We start from the raw sequence: 27,722 nt of genomic DNA on the forward strand, positions 1-27,722 counted from the left end.
CACCTCGCATAGCTGTCCTATACTGTCCTGTTTTTGGGTGGCATCGTTGTGAAGAAGAGGTGTATCCACGACAAGCACGTAAGCACAACACTCGTGTGACGCGGCAGACTTGTGTACAGTCCAGTACTAGACGTGTATGTCCGCCCGCGCTGCCATCTAGTGCCCGATTTGCGAACTTTGTCTGGCGCGGTAGTTTGAAATCGACTTGTCCCGAACTTTTTTTTTTTTTTTAACCCACGGACTCTTGTCCGCAAATCGAATCCGGCAAATGGAGGTCCGGCAAATCGAGGTTGAGTGTATATATATATATATATATATATATATATATATATATATATATATATATATATATATATATATATATATATATATATATATATATATATATATATATATATACGGTATATATCTATATATATATATATATATATATATATATATATATATATATATATATATATATATACATACATACATACATACATATACAGTACCCTCTCGAGTTTCACGGTTGCTTCATTCCAAAGGTATGGCGCTAAACTCGAGGATCGCGAAACTCGAGGTATTGAAATCCATGTAAAAGCGCATATTGGTTCCGACCCGTGGAAAATAATTACTTTTTCCGACTTTACTCCCTTAATTGTTGTCACATTTTTTTCGACTTTACTCCCTTTTTATCTCAAAATACGTACCTTGGTAATAGGCAGAAAATGGGAAGTAAGAACAGATTGTTTTGAAGCCCCAGTTGAAGGCGGCTGCCGTACAATTGGCTGGCAGCTCTGAATACACGCTTGTGATCCACATGATGTCGTCTGCTAAAGTAAGGGCGGTCGCTCGTTGTCAACCGTGGCCCGTGGGACAGTTGGACAAACCTATATTTTTCTGGTAGTTTTCTGTGTTATGAAATAATCTGCTAACTCCTGTTAAAAATCATGAAATCACTAATATCATGATTGATTTTTCAATGCCTATTGAACGTAAACCGCTGCCGCCACCGCGAAATAGCTGGCAGAGAGGTTCAACTTGCTTACTGTTTCCTTATTTCCCTCACCGCTAGAACAAACTCAAATGTTCAGAGAGTTGCCCATCTCAAAATTTGATACACTGGCTATTTATTTCGGGCCAAAATATTGTGTTTTTTCATTTGGAGATAGTTTTTTTCTTCGGAAACTACTAAAAAGTGACATATTGCAATTTCATCATCTGCCACCGCCGCCGCAAAATAGCTCGCAGAGGGTTTAGGGTGGGGGAACATATATAAACTATCCCAACTGAACTTTACGACCTAACAGCTAACGGGGGGGCTTCGCCCCCTTCGACCCCCCTTCTAACCAGAGGGGGGTGGACCCCCCCCACATGTGTATGTGACTTATTTCTGCGAGGAGGTATTTCTCGCAACACCGGCTGCACCGCCACCGCAGCTGTCGCTAGAGCAGTCAAACATGGTGCGCGTAAACAGTGGTAGCCGTAATTATTTTGTAAAACTAGAGAAGTACAACAGTAGTTGGTAGAACACCGTAGAATTAATGTAAACTTACCAGGCGAGTGTGGGCCAAATTATTGAGAGTCATACGTTATCCCTCCCATCCCCGGGGCCCACAACACCGCGGCTCGCAAAATAACCACTAACTTTTAAAAAATCGATAGCAGTGTTTCTATCAATTCGCGATGCATATATATGGGGTTCAAAATGCATAGAATAATGAGATCTAACCCATGGTTAGGGTGAGAAGTACCACAGTGAGATGCGCAACTCTCTGAACATATACCAAAATTAATACTTTTAGTGCTGTGTATTCCCACAGCACGCATGCGTGGTGGACAGCAGAATGACTTAATTTCATCTGGGAGATATTTCTTGCAACACCGGCCAGTGTAGTGGACCTTCTTCTTCTTGACCTGTAACGCTTTGTATCGCTTCTTAGGTCCTCCTTCTCCACACTTTTATACTTCACAACATGCACTTAGGGCTGCTTTCACAGTCATTTTGTTTGTTTTGATCGTTACCAATGGCGGCGGTCGCTGCTATAGTATTTCCACGTGAAACTGGCCGATGGGTAGTGGCGGCTGCGGGGTTAGCCTAGCCCCGCACTTACCAGACACTCTCAACACCTCTCACTTCGTCTGCAGCCGCCACTACCCCATCGGCCAGTTTCACGTGAAATACTAAGCGGCGATCGCCGCCACAAAGTGACTGTGAAAGCGGCCCTTAGTTACTTAACAGTGCACACTTATACACTTCACCCTAAACTTAGGTGTTTTTCTGTCCTTTCCTTCCCTGATTTTGCTTTTCTATGCCCTTTTGCTATTTTTCACTATTACTTTTCACCATTGCTGCCATGCATTACAGGTCAAAAGAAGATGAAGAAGAAGAAAAGGAAAACAACATCAGGAGATCTACAATTTTCATAGACTTGATAAAAAGATTTTTGGACTGTGGTTCCCCAGCACGGGGTGTTCTCTTATCTTGTCAATCAAGTAGTAAACAAAGCAGCTCTGCCAGTCCATTTTATGAATCTCTTGGTGGGCCATCTTCCACTGCTCCTCACTCCTCAGCCACTGCTGTCGTCTGTTTGTTTACATGCAGCCGTTCAGTACCCACGTACCCACGCTCGTACTCACAACCATTTTCCATTCATAAGGACAACCAACAACTCGCTCCTGGTTGGGCATACGGGCAACCGTGGTTGTCCATGGCCCCAATGGCTGGACACCACCTTTTAAGGCAGCACGCATGACGCCGACAGTAGGTAGACGTGACCCATACATGTCAAAGCAACGCGAAAGTCGTGATGTTAAGAATTTAGGACTAAGCGCGAAACTCGAGAGGGTACTGCATATATATATATATATATATATATATATATATATATATATATATATATATATATATATATATATATATATATATATATATATATATATATATATATATATATATATATATATATCAAATCAATTTATACTAATTTCCTTTTTTGTGTATTTTTCAGAAGGATCAGCAGACCAAGTCCACCCATCTATCTTCTCCTGGTTCTTCACTCGATAGTCAGATTATGCATCAAGATTATGCATCAAGATTATGCATCAAGTCATCCCCAGGACTTTGCTTAGTTTCTTTTTCGACATAGAAAGTGATAACTCTTAGCAAGCAGTTACTTTCCTTTGCAAAGTTTAGAAAAGAGGATTTTCTTACTTATCATAACATGTTAGTAATGCATATGTATGTTATCATTGAGAGGTTTAATATCATATATTAAGATCTATCATATAAATTGAATTATAGATGAACGTTGCAGGATATTGATAGATAGGGGTGGGGTGTATGGCAAGGGTGTGGAGTTGGATATAAGAAATTCTGATTCTGACTCCAGGAAATTTTAAGTGTGCGACTCCGACTCCACCCCCCCTTCCCCCCCCCCTCTTCTGCAGTAATGTAGTAGGCAAATCAAACCCAACCACACCACACCACACCGCACCCAATCCCACCACTTTACACATGACATCCAGCCACACCCCACATCACATCCAGCTACACCACACCACAGCACATCATACCCAGTCACACCATACATACTACAACAAGCCACACCATGTCAAGCATCACACCCAACCACACCATACAAAGCCACACTACATCCCAGTCCCCACACAAAATAACACACCATTCTTAACCACATCATACCACACCATATACAGCCACACTACAGTACCCTCTCGAGTTTCGCGCTTGTTTCATTCCGAAGGTATGGTGCTAAACTCGAGGATCGCGAAACTCGAGGTATTGAAATCCATGTAAAAGCGCTTATTGGTTCCGACCCGTGTAAAATAATGACTTTTTCCGACTTTACTCCCTTGTTATCACAATTTTTTCGACTTTACTCCCTTGTTATCTCAAAATACGTACCTTGTTAATAAGCAGAAAATGGGAAGAAAGAATAGTTCGTTTTTAACCTGTAAAGGCCGACGATAACCCCCCCCCCCCCCCCAGCCGCATTAATCGTCTTAAAATCAACTCTTGCAGAATGACCTGGAAGCAATTTTAGCTGTTAGTATACATATAAATACATCAGCATGTGAAATATTTTTGCTTAGCTCCCCCTGGTTGCTTCAGAATAATCGCCGGTAGTTAGAGATTGTGTTGGCGCGTGCAACCCTCAATCTGAGCTGGGCTGGACTGCTGAGGTGCCAGACTCGGTCCGTTGCAATTTTAGCTGTTAGTATACATATAAATACATCAGCGTGTGAAATATTTTTGCTTAGCTCCCCCTGGTTGCTTCAGAATAATCGCCGGTAGTTGGAGATTGTGGTGGCGCGTGCAACCCTCCGAGCTGGGCTGGACTGCTGAGGTGTCAGACTCGGTTCACTGTGCGCCCAGGGCCTTTTCCCGGTCTATTATGGGCCTGTTTGTTTGTTTTTGAACCCTCTGTGACAGTGGGGCAGTCACAGTGTGATTTTTTTCAGGCGTAGGAGGACAGGCCGCCTGCATTTGACCCCCGCATAACTGGCCCACGTGCATCATCTCCCGACATCATTGCAGCCTTTTTGGTCCCCCTTGGACGTTTAGGGGAACGTGCAGAAGCAGCTGCCGGGGTCGGTTTATGGGACAGAGGTAGGGTGTGTGGGGGAGGTGGTGATGGTCCGGGGCGAGAGTGTAGACATAAGCCTACTCCTCAAGCCAAATTAGCAGCGTTACCAATGATAGCACAGTTTTGATACGCGCGTAAAGTAGCTGTCCCATAAGGGACCTGTCGGCCTGCAGTGACGCAGTCCCATATGGGACCTATCGGCCTTTACGGGTCAAGACGCAGTTGAAGGCGGCTGCCTTACAATTGGCTGGCAGTTCTGAATACACGCTTGTGATCCACGTGGTGTCATCTGCTAAAGTAAGGGCGGTCGCTCGCAGTCACCCGTGGCCTGTGGGACAGTTGGACAAACCTTTATTTTTCTGGTTGTTTTCTGTGTGTTATGAAATAATCTGCTAACTCTTTCTGTTAAAAATCATGAAATCACTGATATCATGATTGACTTTTCAATGCCTATTGAACGTAAACTGCTGCCGCTGCCGCAAAATAGCTCGCAGAGAGGTTCAACTTGTTTACTGTTTCCATATTTCCCTCACCGCACACAAAAATCACAAGCAGACAAACTAGAACAAAACCAGGCAAATTAATACTTTTAATGCTGTGTATTCTCACAGCATGCATGCATGGTGGACAGCAGAATGACTAATTTCATCGGGGAAATATTTCACGGCCAGTGTAGTGGACCTTCTTCTTCTTCTTTTGACCTGTAACGCTGTTTCGCTTCTTAGGTCCTCCTTCTCCACACTTTTATACTTCACAACATGCACTTAGGGCTGCTTTCACAGTCATTTTGTTAGTTTTGATCGTTACCAATGGCAGCGGTCGCCGCTATGGTATATCCACGTGAAACTGGCCGATTGGGCAGTGGCGGCTGCGGGGTTAGCCTAGCCCCGCACTTACCACACACTCTCAACATCTCTTGCTTCGTCTGCAGCCGCCACTACCCCATTGGCCAGTTTCACGTGAAATACTAAGCGGCGATCGCCGCCATTGATAATGATCAAAACAAAGTGACTGTGAAAGCGGCCCTTAGTTACTTAACAGTGCGCACTTATACACTTCACCCTAAACTTAGGTGTTTTTCTGTCCTTTTTTTCCCCTGATTTTGCTTTTCTATGCCCTTTTGCAATTTTTCGCTATTACTTTTCACCGTCGCTGCCATGCATTACAGGTCAAAAGAAGAAGAAGAAAAGGAAAACAACACCGGGAGATGTACAATTTTCATAGACTTGATAAAAAGATTTTTGGACTGTGGTTCCCCAGCACGGGGTGTTCTCTTATCTTGTCAATCAAGTAGTAAACAAAGCAGCTCTGCCAGTCCATTTTACGAGTCTCTTGGTGGGCCATCTTCCACTGCTCCTCACTCCTCAGCCACTGCCATCATTTGTTTGTTTACATGCAGCCGTTCAGTACCCACGTATCCACACTCGTACTCACAACCGTTTTCCATTCATAAGGACAACCAACAACTCGCTCCCGGTTGGGCATATGGGTAACCGCGGTTGCCCATAGCCCCAATGGTTGGACACCGCCTTTTAACCCTTTCATTGCTAAACGGTCACAGCGAGCGTTAGGCGTATTTGTTGGTGGTGCTAAACGCTCGCTGCGAGCTCCACCCACACTCAAATCTCCCGCGTATGAGACTGTTCCAACACTAATTCTCACAACACAGGATTGCCAATTGAGTGGGTTCTTCACTAAATTTGGTGGAAAATCATATCAGCCCAGCGCGGCAAATCTACAGACGAGTAACTGGTGGATGTTCTTGCCCAATATAGCAGCATTTTTTCATAGCTTCACCTATCACCTGACTGATTCTTTGACCAAATAGTTGTAAATATTGCAGTTGGCAATACTCCCTTGCCAGAATCTGAAGGAAAGATGTCCACAGTTCCCTCAATATGGCTGATCATCCCGCACGCACTGACGTAAGTGTTAAAATTCAACTCTCCCTGAATGTGCATGTACGTTCGCAAGAGAGGCATACATAACCGACTCCTATAGATCTGGACCTCCTCTTTCCAATGTTGTTTTTGGTTTGTAGCTGTGATGAATAGTTTTTGAGATACAGAGGTTAAAAGAGACCCCCCATTGGGCTGCCCGACTGCGCCTGAGGGGATAGTTGCGCCCGCACCGCGCGCAAGGAATGGGGTTATGGCAGCATGCATGATGCCGACGGTAGGTAGACGTGACCCGTACATGTCAAATCAGCGCAAAACTCATGGTGGTAATGCGCGAAAGTCGAAAGTCGTGATGGTAAGAATTTAGGACTAAGCGCTAAACTCGAGGATCGCGAAACTAGGATAGCACAAAACTCGAGAGGGTACTGTATACACCACACCACACCCAGCCACACTACACCATACCACACCCAGCCACACTGTACACCATACCACACCCAGCCACACTATACACCACACCACACCCAGCCACACTATACACCATACCCAGCCACACTATACACCACATCACACCACACCCAGCCACACTATACACCACACCCAGCCACACTATACACCACATCACACCACACCCAGACACACTATACACCACATCACACCACACCACACTCAGCCACACTATACACCACATCACACCATGCCTAGCCACACTATACACCACACCACACTCAGCCACACTATACACCACATCACACCATGCCTAGCCACACTATACACCACACCACACTCAGCCACACTATACACCACACCACACCCAGCCACACTATACACCACACCACACCCAGCCACACTATAAACCACATCACACCATGCCTAGCCACACTACACCACATCACACCATGCCTAGCCACACTATACACCACATCACACCATGCCTAGCCACACTATACACCACATCACACCACACCACACCCAGCCATACTATACACCACACCACACCACACCCAGCCACACTATACACCACATCACACCACACCCAGCCACACTATACACCACATCACACCATGCCTAGCCACACTATACACCACACCACACCCAGCCACACTATACACCACACCACACCACACCCAGCCACACTATACACCACACCACACCATGCCTAGCCACACTATACACCACACCCAGCCACACAATACACCACACCACACCACACCCAGCCACACAATACACCACACCCAGCCACACTATACACCACATCACACCATGCCTAGCCACACTATACACCACACCACACCCAGCCACACTATACACCATATCACACCACACCCAGCCACACTATACACCACATCACACCATGCCTAGCCACACTATACACCACACCACACCCAGCCACACTATACACTACATCACACTACACACACCACACCACACCCAATACACTATGCACCACACCACACCCAGCCACACTATTCACCACACCACACCTAGCCACATTATACACCTCTTCACACCACACCACACCCAGCCACACTATACACCACACCACACCATGCCTAGCCACACTATACACCACACCACACCCAGCCACACTATACACTACATCACACTACACCCAGCCACACTATACACCACACCACACCACACCCAGCCACACTATACACCACACCACACCCAGCCACACTATACACCACATCACACCATGCCAAGCCACACTATACACCACACCACACCTAGCCACATTATACACCACATCACACCACACCACACCCAGCCACACTATACACCACACCACACCCAGCCATACTATACACCACATCACACACCACACCCAGCACACACCCAGCCATACTATACCACATCACACCACACCATACACTATACACCACCACACCACACTATACACACTATACACCACACCACACCCACATACACACCACACCACAGCACACCACATCACACCACACCCAGCCACACCATACACCACACCACACCCAGCCACACTATACACCACACCACACCCAGCCACACTATACACCACATCACACCACACTACACCCAGCCACACTATACACCACATCACACCATGCCTAGCCACACTATACACCACACCCAGCCACAATATACACTACATCTCACCACACCACAGCCAGCCACACTATACACTACATCTCACCACACCATACCCAGCCACACTATACACCACATCACACCACTGTACACCACACCACACCACACCCAACCACACTATACACCACACCCAGCCACACTATACACCACATCACACCACGCCCAGCCACACTATACACCACATCACACCATGCCTAGCCACACTATACACCACACCACACCCAGCCACACTATACACCACATCACACCACAACCAGCCACACTATACACCACATCACACCACACCACACCCAGCCACACTATACACCACATCACACCACACCCAGCCACACTATACACCACACCACACCCAGCCACACTATACACCACACCACACCCAGCCACACTATACACCACATCACACCACACCACACCCAGCCACACTATACACCACATCACACCACACCCAGCCACACTATACACTACACCACACCACACCCAGCCACATACCACCACACCCACACTATGCACCACACCACACCCACACTATACACCACACCACACCCAGCCACACTATGCACCACACCACACCACACCCAGCCACTATACACCACATCACACCATGCCTAAACACATTATACACCACACCACACCCAGCCACACTATGCACCACACCACACCCAGCCACACTATACACCACATCACACCATGCCTAAACACATTATACACCACACCACACCCAGCCACACTATGCACCACACCACACCCAGCCACACTATGCACCACACCACACCCAGCCACACTATACACCACACCACACCCAGCCACACTATACACCACATCACACCATGCCTAAACACACTATACATCACACCACACCCAGCCACACTATACACCACACCACACTCAGCCACACTATACACCACACCCAGCCACACTATGCACCACACCACACCCAGCCACACTATGCACCACACCACACCCAGCCACACTATACACCACACCACACCCAGCCACACTATACACCACATCACACCATGCCTAAACACACTATACACCACACCACACCCAGCCACACTATACACCACATCACACCATGCCTAAACACACTATACACCACACCACACCCAGCCACACTATACACCACATCACCACACCCAGCCACACCACACCATGCCTAGCCACACCACTCCACACATCATACCCAGCAACCCCAAACCACATGTCACATTCAGACACATGACATGCAGCCACGCCAACCCACACATCACATCCAGCCACACCATATCACATCACTGTCACATCACAATATATCTCACCCAGCCTCACTACATCACATATCACACCAAGCAATGCCACACTCAGTCACACCATACATCAGGCCCAGCCACACCACACCATACATCACACCCAGCCACACTACACATCACACCCAGCCACACCACACATCATACTCACTCACAACATGCCTTACACCACACCCACTCACAACATTTCTCACACCAGAACCGGCCACACCTCACCTCACATCCAGCAGCACTATCTCACACATCATATCCAGTCGCACCTCATCACACATCATACCTAGCCGCACCACACCTAGCCACACTACACACCATAGCACCCATCCACACCACACCACACACCACCCAGCCACAGCATACAACACCCACGTCGTGCCACACTGCACTACATTAGCTACACTCGGTCTGTTCACAGTGCACTATGAGTCACACTACGACTACAGATTCAGCCTGACTTTATTTATTTATTTTTTTTTTTTTTAGCATGAGTAGGATATCCAGATTTTATAAAGGACAGGCTGCCCTTAGAAGGACAGACCTGGCAACCCCATGCTGAGCTCTTAGCAGCCAAGCACAGATTCAGTGCTGAGATGAGAGTGGAGGTGCACACGAGTATATTACAGGAATCAGACTCACCTGGTACGGCACATGTTGTCTTTTGTGACATCGTCTAGTAACTAATTTCATAAACATATAGATTAATAATCTACATTTCCACTAAAAACAATATTAAATGATTTTTTTTAAATGTCTTCTCATAAGACCTCCCACAAATTGTGCCTCACAAATTTGCATAAATTTCCCATAAAAAGGCAACACAGTTCTAGCAGTGCATCCAAGTACTTTATACAAGAATTGATTATATAAAGGCGTCGGAGTTGGAGATATTTTTACCGACTCCGGCCAAAAGTAGCTGATTCCAGCGACTCTTGATTGTGACTCCACAGCCTTGGTGCATGGTCATGGTGCCTCAACCGTCTGCCAGAGGTGGGCGTGGTACTGAAAAATCAGTAGTGCGGTCCCATTTTTTTTTCTTTCCCAGCGCGGTACGCGGTGTGCGGTATTGCGGTAGCGGTAGTCGCTAGTCAGTATAAAAAAAATACTTAAGTGCCTATCCTGGCTATCCATTGACTAACTAATAACTTGTGAGATACAAAAAAAAATTAAGGAGGACTGGGGGAGGGAGAGAAGGAGGTAAGGGAGTAGAGGACGGGTAGGGGAGGAGGGGAAGGGAAGGGAATGCAACTTTCCGAGGAAGGAGGGAGGGGACAGGAGGGAGGAGAAGATCAGCGTCATGTGAGAGAGGAGGAAGTGGGGGGTGGGAAGGAAGGAAGGAAGGAAGGGTGGTGCGGCAGCTGCAGTAGCCAGGGAGGAATGATAGGGAGGATATGGGGGAGAGAAGGAGAAGGGGAGGAGGGTAGGAAGGGGAGGAATTCTCCAGCATTTGAGCGAAAACGAAAAATTACTAATATAGGAAAGTCATGATGGGAACAGTGAAACATTATTCAAACTGTCCAACATATTAAGAAAACACATCAACTGCAACTGGTAATAGCGAGACCTCGACCGTGGGAAAGCTCCAAGCACTGGCGTCTCAGGCCTCAGCAAAGAAACCACGTGGAAATTTCAATGAGGAGATAATTATAATAATAATAATAATAATAATGATAAATTATTATTATTATTATTATTATTATTATTATTATAATCAAACAACATTGATCTTGGCTACATTGGAGAGAGAGAGAGAGAGAGAGAGAGAGAGAGAGAGAGAGAGAGAGAGAGAGAGAGAGAGAACGATAAAATAGGGAAGTTACAATGAAGTTAAAAATCAGATATGGTATGTACTATGGTCTATGTTATGCATCAAAGAAAAATTTGTACAGGACATGAGATTGAGCGGCGATCATGTTAGTGCTTGCTTGTACTGTTGTACACTGCCATGTACAGTCATCATCAGAGGCAGTCATGGCGCGCCGCCTTGGGTTGAGTGACGAACAGATTTACTCCGAGTTATTTATTTAGTATTTAATTTTGAACAATAACTGAAAAGTCAGAATGATTGAATCACTGACTCTGATGACTGAGACCGATCGATTGATTGAGTCCGATTCACTGTAAAAAAAAAAAAAAAAAAAAAAAAAAAAATCTGTGAGCACGCCGCACTGCAAGGCCCGTACCAAGAGTCACGTAGGTTTAGCGACGAAGATCGAAGGGAAGGATGGTGCGTACCTATAGTCACTAGCATTTTTGGAACGAAGGTCTGTGGGAGAGACGAAGGGAAGGCAAGGTCAGGTTGTTTTAACTGAACCGCAACTATTTGCCACGCCAAATTTGGAAAATATACATATTTTTCCTCGAAGGTATGAGGGAAGACACGGGGTCTTCCCTCATACTTTCGAGGAAAAATATGTATATTTTCCAAATTTGGCGTGACAAATAGTTGCGGTTGAGTTAAAACAACCTGAGAAAATATTTTTCCTAATTGGAAAGTCATATATTATAGTTGCAGTGAATATGTTTGTCTTGTTTACAACAACAGCACATGCCTTCAAAGCACAGAGGAACCAGCCAGCAGGCGGGAACCTTCATGGCTCACATTCTCCAACGATCTATGTTTTTTTAAATTCTTTCTCATTTCAGTTAAGACATCTGGCTCTGAAAGTGCAAACAAAGGGTATCTTAATAATTTACTGCATGTAAATAATGATTAATAATGAAAAAAAACATGAAATAATAAATAGTAACTGTTGAATGCGATGCTAGGCTATTTGAATATTAGGCTACCCTTGTTATTTATACATGCAACATCAAAATTTCTTATGTATAGACACTTGCAGAGTTGTATGTCACTTTATATCCCTTAATGGATGAAATACGAGTATCTGAAAGGCTATAGATCGTTCAAGTATGATCAAACTATACTGTTTGATACACAAAGTTTTTTCTTCGTGTCCTTGTATGGTATATTATCGATGCAAATCTTCTGTTTGCAGTTCATATACAGTGGTTTGAGGATTTTTTGTATACACAAACATTCAAGTGATCTACACACAATCACAAACTCACAATGTGCAGGTGCCACATCTACGTTCATGAGTAGACAGACGGAGTGAAACGGACAGTATTATGGCTGTAATAGCACCATGGAGGTATTATACCTCCATGAATAGCACTGTGTGTTTGTATGTGTGTGCATGCATTAGATCTGGTAGGTGAAAAGAAGGTTGCAGTGTGTGTATGTGCATTTACCTTCCCGAGTGACTTGTGGTAAGGATTGAAGGCATGGTCTGAGGCCGTGTCTACATTGTTGAAGGGAAGGTACGCGGCTCGACCTTCACGACTCTTGGTACGGGCCCAAATGTCTTTGATAGTTTTCTAAGTACTGCAAAAAGTACCGCAGGATTTATTAGTGTGGTCTGCGGTAGTGCGGTATTTTTTTTGTGGTGCGGTACTACCGCACTAAGTACTGCACTTGCCCACCTCTGCTGTCTGCCAGACTTCTGGTTCTTAGAGTACTCAATAGACTATTTATAAACATGTGTTATATAATGCCAGGTGATACTTTAGTTCTGTAATATAGATGCATTTTAGTGAACTTTATTTCTTTGTCTAAAGTTACTAAAACCATGTATAGCAACTGCCCTTTGCTATTACTTCCATGGAGTATAATGGAATAGGTGGAGATGTCCTCACAGGTGTGACAACTCAGCTCAGTGAAGCCAGCTGGCCGTGTGGCTGCTATGTCTGTGACCAGGGGCGCCGATAAGGGGGAAAAAGAAGAAGGATTCTTGGGGCCCATGAATGAGAGGGGCCCAGAACAGGAACAGCATGTGTACGCCAGGGGGCCCTGCAAAGATTCTTTTCATGGGGCACAAAATCCCTAGTGGCACCCCTGTCTGTGACTGACAAAACTAAGGCACAACCTTGTATAGATATATAAAACATTAGGGCACAACCATGTATAGAAATACAGACTATTATCATTTTCCCAAAGTTATTCATAATATATATTGGAACCTTGGTTCTCGAACTTAATTAGGTCCTAGAAATTGTTCATACATTGATTTATTTGAAAACCAAAACTATTTTTTCCATAAGAATTAATGTGAAATGGTGGATCAGTCCATTCCTGAGCCCCAGATGATTGCTTATAAATATACATAATGGTGATGCCTGTGTTGGGCTCATGAAGCCTCAGTGCAATATACAGTGACACACACACACACACACACACACACACGCAAGCACGCACGCACGCATGCACGCACACTCACACTCACACACACACACACACACACACACACACCAGGAGGTCAAGGTCAAGGATAGTTTGAACAAGCTGGATGTAAGAAAGGCGACTGGGCCGGATGGAGTATCAGGGTGGATCTTGAAAGAATGTAGCGAGCAGCTTGCAGAGAAACTGCACTCCATAATGAGTGCCTCCCTGACTGAAGGAAAGGTACCACAAGGTTGGAAGAGAGCAAACATAGTACTGATTTTTAAGGGAGGCAAGAAAGAGGACCCATTAAAGAAGAAGTGGTTCATGGTGATGAGAGGAAGGAGAGAAAAAGTCTAACAGGAAAGGAGGAAGGATGGAAAGTGTCTTATACGAATATCAATGGAATAGTGTCATCATGGATAGAGTTTAACGACTATTTGAGAGACAGAGAACCTGATATTGTGGGGCTGACGGAAACTAAGTTATGTGATTCAGTTGAGGTGGTGGGGATTGGAGAAGGTGCATACAGTATATGGAGGAGACAGAAAGAGAAAACAGGGAGGAGGTGTGATGTTGATGGTAAGGAAAGGCACTAGGGTGGAAGAGGTGATTGAGGGTGAAGACTTGGCAGAGGTACTGAAAGTGAAAATTGTGGGTGCTGAAGGAAGAAGGAGGCAGTATGTAGTAGGGTATGTGCCACCAAGAACCAATGCATGGAAGGCCCGAGAATATGAACAAATGATACAAGACATAGTGAATTGCCTGGATGGAATGTTGAGAGAGGGTGAGAGAATAATTTTAATGGGTGATTTTGATTGCAAGGAGGTAGAATGGGAGGATTGGCAGACGCAGGGAACAGAAGAGTCGTGGGGAGGAAGACTCCTGCAACTGGCAATGGAACATGTGCTGACTCAATGGATTAAAGAACATACTAGATTTGGGAAAGAAGGCGAGGCATCAAGACTTGACCTGGTTTTTAGCAAGGAACCGGAAGTAATAGAAAATATTAAAATAGATTGCCCAATAGCAAAGAGTGATCATGCGATTGTGGAATTTGAAGTAAAAGAAAAGAGAACGATTGACCGAAAAGAGGATCACAAAATAGGGAGAGGTAACTACTCTAAGGCAGACTTTGTTAATATGAGAACTTTTTTTGAAAATGCAAATTGGAGTGGGCTGTACAAAGCCAAAAGTACCCAAGACAAGTGGGAGGAGTTTTTAAAGCTGTACAAAGAAGCTGAGAATAGATATGTCCCTAAGGTAACCAAAAAGGATGTTGGTAAAAAGGAGTGGTTTAACAAAAGATGCGAGGCAGCTAGAAAGAGAAAGGAGGAGGCCTGGAAGGGATGGAGGAGACGAAGAAGAATCAACTCGTGGAACAATTTCAAACAAGCAAGGAATGAATATACAAAGATTAGAAGAGAAGAAAAACAAAAATATGAAAAAGATATAATAGACAAGTGCAAAGACCAACCTAAATTATTTTATAGACATGTGAACGGGCATTGTAAGGAAGAAGGGTGGTAGGGTCTTTGGGACGAATCATGAATGGCAGAAGTGTGAGCATGGAGGTAAAGAGGGATTTGAGAAATACAGTAATAGTACCAACCCTCACATGTGCAAGTGAAACATGGGCCTGGAATGAAAGTCAGAGGTCTAGAGTGCAGGCAGCGGAAATGAGTTATTTGAGGAGTGCTTGTGGTGTGAGTAGAATGGATGGAATGAGTAATGAAAGTGTGTACGAGCATTTTGGAATGTGTCACAGGGGTGAAGGGAAGAAGTGTGGAGTGGTGGAAGAAGTTAAAGTGGTTTGGCCACATGGAGCGAATGGAGGAGAGTAAGATGACCAGAAGGGTGTATGTGAGTGAGATAGAGGGAGGGAATGCTAGGGGACGACCTCCAGTGAAATGGAGGGATAGGGTGCAAGAGTACGTTAAGGAGAGGGGGGAAAGATCTTTGAGAAACTTTGAGCAGGCAAGGAGGGAGTGTCTGGATAGAGAAAGTTGGAAGCTCTTCTGCCGTGGCCATCCCCTGGTGGGAGCTCCTAGGAGCAGGCGTCGATGAAATGATGAATGATGATGATGATGAACGGCAAATTAAAGAATAGAGAAACAATCGATAAACTGAAAATGGATGGAACTAAATATGAAGACCCAGCAGAGATGGCAGAAGTAATGAACAACAGCTTTCAAAAAGTTTTCACAAAGGAAGACTAATTCGTACAACCACCGGGCCAGGAAAGAGGAAGGGTTATGCAGGAGATACAGTTAACGGTGCAGGAGGTCAAAGAGAGCTTGAACAAGCTGGATGTAAGAAAGGTGACGGGGCCGGATGGAATATCAGGGTGGATCTTGAAATAATGTTGTGAGCAACTTGCAGAGAAACTGCACTCCATAATGTTTTTTTTTATTTATTTATTTATTTATTTATTTATTTATTTATTTTTTTTATACGTTGATTGCCTATTGCGCCGATAGGCATCTTCCCAGTGGGGCCTGATGGTCGGCCCAAGGCTTCTTCCAGGTGGGGCCTGATGGTCGGCCCAGCCCGTTCTGGCGCAGGCGAGTGTTTATAGTGGCGCCATCTTGCATTAGCCCATGCTGCCCCCCGGAACTCGTTCTTGATTTGCTTGGACGGCTTCCTCTTGAGTCCGGGTTGATGGGTGGTCTTCAGGACAGCATGTGGGTAGTTTTAAGCCACTCGGCGGTGACTGAAAAATCCGAGTGGTAGCGTGGGGATTCGAACCCGCGTCGTCCATCACGCGGTGAATGTGGGCCCAGTACGCTACCACCTACGCCACCGCCATAATGAGTGAAGGAAGGGTACCACAAGGTTGGAAGAGAGCAAACATAGTACCAATTTATAAGGGAGGAAAGAGAGAGGACCCATTAAATTACAGACCGGTATCACTCACTAGTGTGGTTGTGAAGATATGTGAGAGGCTAGTTAAAAACAGGTGGTCGGATTTTTTAGAAAGTGAGAAAATTATCTCGGATTGCAAGTTTGGATTCAGGAGAGGGAGATCTTGTGTCACCAACTTGTTGTGTTATTACTCAAGGGTGACAGATTTAATACAAGAGAGAGAAGGCTGGGGGGATGGAGTGTACCTGGATTTGAAAAAGGCATTCGACAAAGTACCGCACAGAAGACTAATTTGGAAAATTAAAAATAGGGATGGAGTGGGTGATGGACTGATTAAGGGCCGCTTTCACAGTCACGTTTGTTTGTTTTGATCGTTACCAATGGCTGTTATCACCGCTATAGTATTTCCACGTAAAACCGGCCGATGGGGTAGTGGCGGCTGCAGGGTTAGCCTAGCCCCGCACCTTACCACACATTCTCAATAGCTCTCCCTTCCTCTGCAGCCGCCACTACCCCATAGGCCAGTTTCACATGGAAAATTATAGTGGCGATCACTGCCATTGGTAACGATCAAAACAAACAAAGTGACTGTGAAAGCGCCCCTAAGTGGCTGGAGGACTTCCTAACTAACAGGGAAATGAGGACAATAATTAGGGACAGGGTTTCCAACTGGTGCCCTGTGATGAGTGGGGTCCCACAAGGTTCAGTGCTGGCGCCAATAATGTTTGCTGTTTATATAATTGATATGGTGGACGGAGTGACCAGCTATGTGAGTTTGGTTGCAGATGATGCAAAGCTATTGACACGAGTCAATGATGTGAAGGACTGTGAGGCATTGCAAAGGGACCTGGATAAAATATTGGAGTGGAGTGGTACATGGCAGATGGAGTTCAACCTTGGGAAATGTAAAAAAATAGAGTTTGGTAGGAGTGGCAGATGTGAATACGATTATAAGATGGGAAATGAGATAATATGCAGAGGAATGGAAGAAAAAGATTTGGGAGTGACTGTCTCAGAGAACATGAGAACATTACTGTATATATATATATATATATATATATATATATATATATATATATATATATATATATATATATATATATATATATATATATATATATATATGCCCACACCCACCCACACGCACAAAAGTTCAATTATCTGTATCTGCATTATCCAAGAGTCAATGTTATCTGGAACGCCTCAAAAAACAGTTTCTCCACCTATCCACTCGACACAATCTTCCAAACACCTATCCCCTATTCTTTGACAACACTCAGCTATCACCTTCTTCAACACTAAACATCCTCGGTTTATCCTTAACTCAAAATCTCAACTGGAAACTTCATATCTCTTCTCTTGCTAAATCAGCTTCCTCGAGGCTGGGCGTTCTGTACCATCTCCACCAGTTCTTCTCCCCCGCACAGTTGCTATCCATTTACAGGAGCCTTGTCCGCCCTCGTATGGAGTATGCATCTCACGTGTGGGGGGGCTCCACTCACACAGCTCTCCTGGATAGAGAAGAGTCTAAGGCCGGTGTCACACTGGGCGGTTTCGCCGCGCGGCAAAACCGCTGGGTGGGGAAAAGCGGCGGCGCCGCCTAACCAGTACCATGTCGCACTTTGGCGGTTTTGCCGCGCGGCAGCGCTGACCTCAAGATTGTTTGTGTCCTTGAGGCAGAAGGATTACTTAAAGAGCCCACATTTCTGAGAAATTGGGTTCACCCATTTTACGCTGAGAGGGAAACTAGTGAAAAGTTTGAGAAGTTTTATGATAATGTGTGGTGTTAGTGATCTCTGATTTCAGTCCAAGGGCACAATGCATTCAAGCTAGAAATCGAGCAAACAGAGTACTGGGTTTTATATCAAGGAGCGTAAGCAAGCGCCGAAGTCTTCCTCAAACTACATGTAGCATTAGTTAGACCTCATCTTGATTATGCGGTTCAGTTCTGGTCAGATTACTATAGAATGGATATAAAAATGTTAGAATCAGTGCAGAGAAGGATGACTAAGATGATTCAAGAGTTACGAAACTTGCCATACGAGGAAAGACTCACACAGTTAAACTTGCATTCTCTAGAAAGGCGAAGGGTGCGTGGAGACATGATCGAGGTTTATAAATGGATGAAGGGCTGTAATAAGGGGGATATTAAAAAGGTTATGTTGGTAAGAGAACCGGGTAGGACACGTAGTAATGGGTTTAAACTGGATAAATTCAGATGCAACAAGGAACTATGCAAAAAATGGCTTACTAACAGAGTGGTAGATAAGTGGAACAGGCTGAGGAGTCATGTGGTGAGTGCCAGAACAATTGTCGCATTAAAAAATAGATTAGAGAAATTCATGAACATCGATATTAGGTGGGGTTAGATTCACGGGAGCTTAGGTTCAAAGGAGCTGCCTTGTACAGGCCTACCGGCCTCTTGCACACTCCTACGTTCTCATGTTCTTATGTTGTTAATTACCGAATGACCAGGGCTTCATTTGATAAATTGCTGCAAGTCCTAAGGCCTCACATCTCCAAACAAAACACACAGTTCAGGAGGTCAATATCTGCCGAGGAAAGATTGACAATTACACTAATTGAATAAACAAATCAACGTCAAACATGTTGGTCGACCGCGCGGCGGAACCGCCTGGTGTGACCACGTGCATTGAACTGTATGTGTTGTGTCCTCAATCGCGGCGGGAAGCGGCAGCGCGGCATGGCGGTTCTGCCGCAGCATGCTGTGGTGGCGGGCGGTTGTCACAGGCACCGCTGCGTAAAACCGCCCAGTGTGACACCTCCAATTGGTTTGTGTGTGTTATCGCAAAAGCGGCGAAACCGCTCGGCGAAACCGCGCGGCAAAATCGCCTAGTGTGACACCGGCCTAAGGCTCTTCGTCTCATCAGCTCTCCTCCTCGTACCGAAAGTCTTCTAACTCTTAAAGTCCGCCGCCATGTTGCCTCTCTTTCTATCTTCTATCGATATTTTCATGCTGACTGCTCTTCTGAACTTGTTAACTGCATGCCTCCTCTCCTCCCGCGGCCCCGCTGCACACGACTTTCTACTCATGCTCATCCCTATACTGTCCAAACCCCTTATGCAAGAGTTAACCAGCATCTTCATTCTTTCATCCCTTACACTGGTAAACTCTGGAACAGCCTTCCTTCATCTATATTTCCTCCAGCCTATGACATGACCTCTTTCAAGAGGAGAGTATCAAGACACCTTTCCTCCCGAAATTGACCTCTCTTTTGGCTGCTCATAACTTTTGTCTCTGTAGGAACAGCGATTAGCAGGCTTTTTTTTTACACCTTTTTTTGTTGCCCTTGAGCTGTTTCTTTAGCTGTAAAAAAAAAAAGGGAGGGGGGATTGAAATCTGAAATCTTATTATTGTACCCTCATACAGTGCAGTGAAGTCTGTCAAATTATCTGTCTGCATTAGACCGATAAGTGCAAAACAGTTACAATATCTGTATAACTTACTGTTAAGTGGGGGAGATGATGTGCACATCTATTACAAAGCTTGTACGTATACTGTGAGGGAGGTGTGGGGGATATATGTGATGTAGCATCTGGTGCACAAGGCGGTGCAGGGTAGCAGGCATCCGGTGACTGCCCATGAACTTACCAGCCATGCCTCTGTACACTTTTGTCATGGCTGGTTCAGGCCCCCCTCTCTATGTCCTCTAGCCTTACTCTCTGGTACACTGACTCAAGGTGCTATGAGGCATACGAAAGACAGCCATGTGCCTCAGTGTCAGAATCCAGACCCAGGAGCCGGAGGAAGAGGCTGCTGCCATTGCTGCTGCTATATAATTGATGAGTAATTTTGTTGTGGCTCAAGCTTGGGCTCCACCAATCACCTCCAGGCATAAAATATAACTGCCGCTCATGAGACTTATAGCCAGAGTCATAAACAGTAAAGATAATTTAAAAGGGTCTTATATTTACACAGGCAAGCAGCGGTCATGGAAGCCAAAAATCTGTGGCCTTGCCTGATGGGAGGGCTGCCCCGCCACACACTGCCACAACCCAGCTGTAGTCCCACATCAACCTTGCCGCACACAACACAAACCAAGGATTTCCCTTACAAAAAGTAAGTGTAACTTGTTCCTTATATAAACTAAAAAAATCCATAAAGGTGGTTTATCAAAACTGCTTGGCTGCTTATTTGCCTCCCTGACTTGCCCTACTCAATGCTTATGTTGGCCTTCAGGCTGCAACTCAATCACGTGCTCACTCACCACCTGCCTCTCAGTGAGCCCTAATGATAGCTGGAGCAGGACATGGGGAAACACAACTTACCTGCAGACTAAAGCCAATCATCTCAGTTGATACAGTTGCTGAAGGCTTGCTCAGCTTCAGGATGGGTCACACGTTTAGGATGTAGGTACTCTGTCAGCGGTGCTGCCACACATTCATGGAAAGGATTTTTGCAAGTGTGCTTCATGTCATCAGGGGGGTGGCGTAGGCAACAATTCTTTTGTAATGAAGTGTGATTCCAGTTCTTTCTGAAAAAAAATATGTAAATCCTTTCCACAATGACATGGATAATATGGAAAATCAAGGGATCATTTTACTTGTATCCCATTGAGCCAATCCTTCATAAAGATTTTCTTTCTCTTTCATGAAGGGGTAACTATAGTAAGAGATTTGTAATGGACAAAATTTTTTGTACTGCTCTGCATCTCCTTGTATCAATATTTTATTGATGAATACTGTAAGTAAAATTGTGAATTTGAGGGAAAAGAATAATGAAAAATGTGTGAAGCTAAAGTGACTGACCCACCTGATGTGGAAAGCCTCCCAAACTCACTAAGCGAGTGGGCACTTCTTTGGGCGACTGGGTAAGGAGTGGCTTTCCCATCGAGCCAGTCGTGGGTTCAATCTCCAGCGCCGGTAAAACCCTTTCCAGGTCTGGATTGATTTCTCATGTTTTTTGTAACACGCAGAAGCCTTGTGGAGGTGTGTTAGTGGAATTAAGTGGCATTATAAATATACATTTGACCCTTGATTTAACAAATTTAGAATTTAACAAATTCCATCCACTATTTGAGAAGTGAACCAAACCACTAAGAAGTCAGCTTCTTGAAAAATGTGTCTGCTAAGTGGCTGCATGTTGATGCGGTGTTCCCGCCAAATCACGTTTCACATGAAGTGTCAGTCGCTGTTTACCTCTTGACCTAGCTACATGATATTGTAATATATACCATATCATCATGCACACATACAGTAAACCTTCCATAAATTGGACACATTGGCCTGTTTGCATCTGGATGTTATGATGCCTATCACCACCTGAATTTGAATTTTCTCTCAGCTTTCTTGGGTAAAGGGGTGATAGCTATTTTTATCTTTACCTTTGGGTCCTCAGGCAACCCTACTATTAAAGGCCCTCACGTTACTTCGATGATGAAAATGCTTAGGTGTTTGTGATGAGGAGGCTTTGGTGGTAACTCAGGCATGAGGAGGGGGTGTTGCCTCCATTGCTGCCTCTCTGCCTCTTCCACCTCCTCTGCCACTGCTACTAGCTGAGAGGCGGCTTCTTCTTTTGTCCAAAATGGCTGAGTCTGGCTCAGACTTCCAGGGGGGTCCTGGCAGTCTATAGCACCTGGGGTGAGGTAATCTTGAGGGGAACAGCAGCCAGGTGTGGGTGGACACACACAATGCACTATGCAGTCTGGTGGCTAGCGAAACAAGGCAGCTTCAGTGTGCACACTTGCCATTACAGCCAGGTTCTGAAATGGTTCTTGTGTGAAGCGATTGGCCTGCAGAATTCAAGGTGGGTGCCATGAATTATACATCTTGGAAATGAGCCATTTTGGCCTGAGAAACCTGTGTTTTAGTTCTCTCTGTGGATTAAAAACAATACAGACTTATTGGTAAAGTACAGTTGATTACCAATCTGGAATTTACAAAGCCATATATTAGGCAAATCCACTGTGTTTATATGTATGTATGTATGTGTGCATATCTCTCTCTCTCTCTCTCTCTCTCTCTCTCTCTCTGCATGTTAAACGTCACCAGGGGTGGTCTGGGCGCCCGTGATGTTCCAACTCGCTCTCTCAAACGCACTGGCAGGAAGATCAGCGTACGCCATTTTGCTGCGAGTGAGACGCCGTTACCATAGCAACGACGAGGCTTAGTAAAAGGACGGCCTTTTTCTCCACTCTTGCAGCACTCTTAGAGCACTGACAGTTACTGCGGCAAGAATTTCTTTTACACTATGATAGATACAGCGAACACTGCTCTCATTCACTTGGTATGCTCTCCCTACCGCAACGTAACTCATCCCAAAACGTAACTTCTCCTAAATCTGAATTCTTCTGCAAGGTGAACACCTTTCTCAAACGCTTTGGGATGCTTTGAGCGGGTGTTTTGTTAGAACAGTGTTGCCACTCACGCCTTGGCTACTTGGTGTGACGAGCGGGAAATTTAAAAATCCTAAAAAAATTTTTTCATGTCAATCCGCATAAAACCGAAACCATACTATTGGAAACTGTACTATTTGAGGGACGACTGTACAGCAGTTGGTGGCATCAATTTCCCAAAAAACAGGGTTGCTTCGTAAATGCAAAAAGATATATCAGGATGATTCAGTTATTTTACGGAGTTTTTACTCATTCATCCTCCCTTCCTTTGAATATTGCTCCCCTGTGTGGCTTTCAGCTGCCAATTCCCATCTTCATCTTTTGGAGAGGGCCTTTAATAATGTTAGATTCCTACTACCCAATCTTAACATTACCAATGAGCGTCGCCGGTTGGTAGGAAGTTTGACATTTTTATATAAAACTGTTAGTACTAATGACCATCCCTTTCATAGCAAACTTCCCCCACCTTTTAACCATGCTCGTGCTACTAGGTTCACAGAATCCCTTAATAGTAGAGCTTTTTCATATATATGATGTAATACTAATCATCTTTCAAGATCATTTATCCCTGCCCTAACAAAACTATGAAACTCTCTTCCAGAAGAGGTTGTAAATTCCTGTTCATCTAATTTATTCAAAAGTAGGGTTAATTCTTTTCTTCTAAAACACCCTATTTCATTGCCATAGCTATGCTGGGCCCTCTTTGGAGACTCAATCACATTTGGGGTTATAGTCATTTTGACTCTTCTTTGGGGCTCCCTCAGTTTTGATAATAATAATAATAATAATAATAATAATAATAATAATAGTCACTTGTGTCAAAAGCATACATATTTCAAGATTTACACGAGGACCTTCCTAATGCAATCTGCCGAGCGTGGCGACACCATGGCCAAAATGCATTTTCTTCTTCCCCTATTAATTCTCTAACTTGGGAGCTTGTCCATGAACAAATGGGCAATGTTCATAAGGTCAAAATTAGCCATTCCCAAAATAACTTTTTGCTATGTCACAAAGATAGTATGTTGAACAGCCAGGTGGTATTCCAGCAAGCCTTGCAGCTTATTCAGTGATGTGGCACGTCACTCAGCATCTTTTTGTTTTTTTATGTGCCACCCTATAGCACCCATAGGGTTTCTTGAGGGGCCTGGTTGGTGGTTGGCCCCACCCCGTCATGGCGCAGGCAAGTGTTTTATAGTTGCATCATCTTTTCTTGGCTCTGCTGCCCCCCCGGAGCTCGTTCTTGATTCACTTGGACGGTTTCCTCTAGCCCTATCTTGGCAATCACAACATGCAAGCTACATGGGAACTGTTTTCTCTTCACACAATAGCTTGGCAGCTCATCTACCAACATGAGCTGTTATTGTTATTGTGTGATCCTGTGCACCATGAGTGATACCATCACTGCCAGTGGTGACCCTGGCACCAGTTCAGTGATGAAGAGTATAGGGGAAAAAAAAATATTAGAGATGCAAAATGTGTTTCTGTTTTTATCTCCCATTTTTTTCTTCCCTTTATAATCACTTTCTGGTCTACCTTACCATCTTCCTAATCTCATTTTCTTCTTTCTTAACCATAATTTGTTTCCTTGATCATTCTCCTTCTTGTACAGTGCATTTCAGTAACCTGGAGGTGTTAAGGGGCTATTACACTGGGCAAATTTTCTGTGGATCTTCAGTCAAACCATGATTTCCGCTGGCGTGGTTCTCATATTTTCGTGGTTTTCTGACGTGTCCACGGTCTTCCAAAGCTACGGTAAATTTCACCGAAGGACGACGGTATCACTCACCATCATCATCGGCAGCAATAACACAAAACAAATGAGAACCACGCCAGCGGAAATCGTGGTTTGACTGAAGATCCACGAAAAATTTGCCCAGTGTAATAGCCCCTTTACTCCCATAGCCATCCCTTACAGGGGGTGGTGGTGATGATTCATGTGTATCTTGCTCTCTTTGAACACATTGCCTTGAATTTGCCTTCAATTTAAGTTGGGCTCAAACTGAAGGCAAATTCAAGGCAATGTATAACCCGATATCTTGAATGTTGATGGAGATGGAATTTTGAAAGTTGCAAAATTTTGACGGCAATTTTCCCATGTTTATCTTTAGGTGCTTGGCGGATTGGTGATGGTTCATGTATTTTGCACTTTTTATAATGTACTGCCTCGTTGGACAAGACATTCAGCTTCGATTTAAGCCAGATGTTCATTTAAAAAAAAAAATTTTTTAGTACTTGGTAAATTGCATTACAAATGCCCTCATGTGACAAAATGGTTTTAATACACAGGACATCCTACAGTAAAGATGAGATGGGTAAACATATATAGGCAAGATTACAGAAATGGTTAATAGTCTGGTTGTTTTATTAAAAAAATATGCAAAATATTCCTGAGTGAAATATACAATAACTGGTACCAAAAATAATACTGATGACAATAACCATAATAATCATTCATGTGTTTCTGCAAAGGCCGGGTAGGGAGTCACAAAGGCCAAGTGATCACTCTGACGAATATTTTCTTTGACCTCAACCTCTTGCATCAAGGGAACTTTATCCCTTTTGACACCCTCTTATGACAACCAGTAGAAAATAGATGTGTATTCTTAATCAACTTGTCTCAGGAAGGTAATCATATATATATATATAAAAAAAATTAAAAATTACAGACGGTGGCTGAGTGAACAGCGTGTCAGCGCTGCGTCCAGGATAACACAGGTTTGCGCCCCGCCCGGTGCCACAAGCTACAAGTTTTCAGTCCCTGCCGAGTGGCCTAAGACTACCCACATGCTGTCCGGAAGACCACCTATCAATCTGGACTCTAGATTCTCTCTCTAAAAGAGAGGGTCATTGATGAGGTCCAGGATGCAACATGAGCCAAGCAAGATGGCACCAATATAAACACTTGCCAGCTCCAGAACGGGCCCCACAGGCGAAAATGTAAAAAAAAAAAAATAATAAATAAATAAATAAATAAATAAAATAAATAATAATAATAATTCTCAAGAACATAAAATTTTCAGCACAACTCATCAGTAAATTACATTTTGCCAGGGAGATCCCCTTAAACCACTCAACAATCAACTCCCTTTTCTGTTACAGTCATCATACAAAACTCTCATGTATGTTCATTACTTTCTTCATCCCATCTTCACACACAACCACAAGTATTTGTACATATGAGGCATGTAGAGCTCGAGGGGCGAACACGCCAGCATGGCGAATTTTGAGTTTTCGCCGGTTTCTGCAAGGTGGAAGCACTGTGCAACCCTCTGTGAATGTGAAAATAGGAAATCACTCTCTATGGCCCAGTAGAAGGGTGGTGAGAGTACAGTAGAGCCCCATTTAGCGCAAGAATTAGGTGGATGAACGCGGTCGCGCGAACTGAATTCGCGCTAATTGAATAAAGTAACCGATATGAAAAAAAAAAAAATTGTGCACACGTGGGTTTGATAATTACTCAAAATAATCACTCACATTAAAAAAAAAAAAAAAAAAAAAAAAAAAATGATTGGCTGAGCTCTGAAAACACGCTTGTGATTCGCTGGGAGTCCGATGACGTCATCGCCAGCGCTCACCTGGTCAGTGGCCTCGCTGCCTGAAGGCAGTATCACACTTGGACAACCGGCAAATCCAAATTTTCCAGGTGTGCGTCACACACAGCCAAGGTCAGTTGCCCTTATCCACATCCACAACGTAAACAAAGCACTTGCCCTGTATCAACATGGCGTCATCTGCTAAAGTAAGGGCTCTCGCGGCTTGCCGTGCATCATGGCGCCTTGTGGTGCGCATCATGGCGGCTTGTGCCGCACATCATGGCGGCTTGTGCTGCGCATCATGGCGGCTTGTGCTGTGCATCATGGCGGCTTGTGCCGCGCATCATGGCGGCGTGTGCTGTGCATCATGGCGGCTTGTGCCGCGCATCATGGCGGCGTGTGCTGTGCATCATGGTGTCTTGTGCCGCGCATCATGGTGTCTTGTGCCGCGCATCATGGTGTCTTGTGCCGCGCATCATGGTGTCTTGTGCCGCGCATCATGGTGTCTTGTGCCGCGCATCATGGTGGCTTGGCGCAATTTTCAAAATTCAGTCGTGGTGGCTGCTCACACAGGCTTTCGCGCTAATTTTTTTTTTTCTTGGTAGATGGTGGCTCGCACTAATTGCGGTTCGCGCTAATTGATCTCGCGCTAAGTGGGGCTCTACTGTAGTGTGTTTTTGCCTGTCTGCAGATTTTTTTTTTTTTTTTTTTTTACAACAAAGGAGACCGCTCAAGGGCATTAAAAAAAAAAAATAATAATAATAATAACAATAATAATAATAAAAAAAAGCCCGCTACTCGCTGCTCCCATGATGTATGAAATGGGCTGTATCAGGGCTCTGAGGGCGA

General features: G+C 44.6%; 1 protein-coding gene and 1 long non-coding RNA gene across 7 annotated transcripts in view; one reads left to right on the forward strand and one right to left on the reverse strand.

The window, feature by feature from the left end:
* The window catches only part of LOC126983547 (HCLS1-associated protein X-1-like), a 110,102-nt gene that overhangs the window by 68,853 nt on the left and 13,527 nt on the right, over positions 1–27,722 (forward strand). For 2 of the 6 annotated variants that reach the window (XM_050836366.1, XM_050836325.1), the window contains one exon: positions 2,994–3,850. In XM_050836366.1, the coding sequence (XP_050692323.1) occupies positions 2,994–3,049 (56 nt within the window). In that variant the 3' untranslated portion in view covers positions 3,050–3,850. Of the gene's footprint in view, positions 1–2,993; positions 3,851–4,464; positions 7,476–20,921; positions 21,063–26,006; positions 26,846–27,722 lie in introns of those variants that run through there. The other 4 variants (XM_050836351.1, XM_050836334.1, XM_050836343.1 and 1 more) reach the window with 4 other exon arrangements.
* Positions 7,709–9,049, reverse strand: LOC126983576 (uncharacterized). Its single transcript, XR_007735992.1, has 3 exons — positions 8,506–9,049; positions 8,132–8,217; positions 7,709–7,845 (listed from the first exon to the last, which is right to left on the reverse strand). It is a non-coding gene; the product is annotated as an uncharacterized LOC126983576 (long non-coding RNA).

This window comes from Eriocheir sinensis, chromosome 5, assembly GCF_024679095.1.
Source record: "Eriocheir sinensis breed Jianghai 21 chromosome 5, ASM2467909v1, whole genome shotgun sequence".
Lineage (NCBI taxonomy): Eukaryota > Metazoa > Arthropoda > Malacostraca > Decapoda > Varunidae > Eriocheir > Eriocheir sinensis.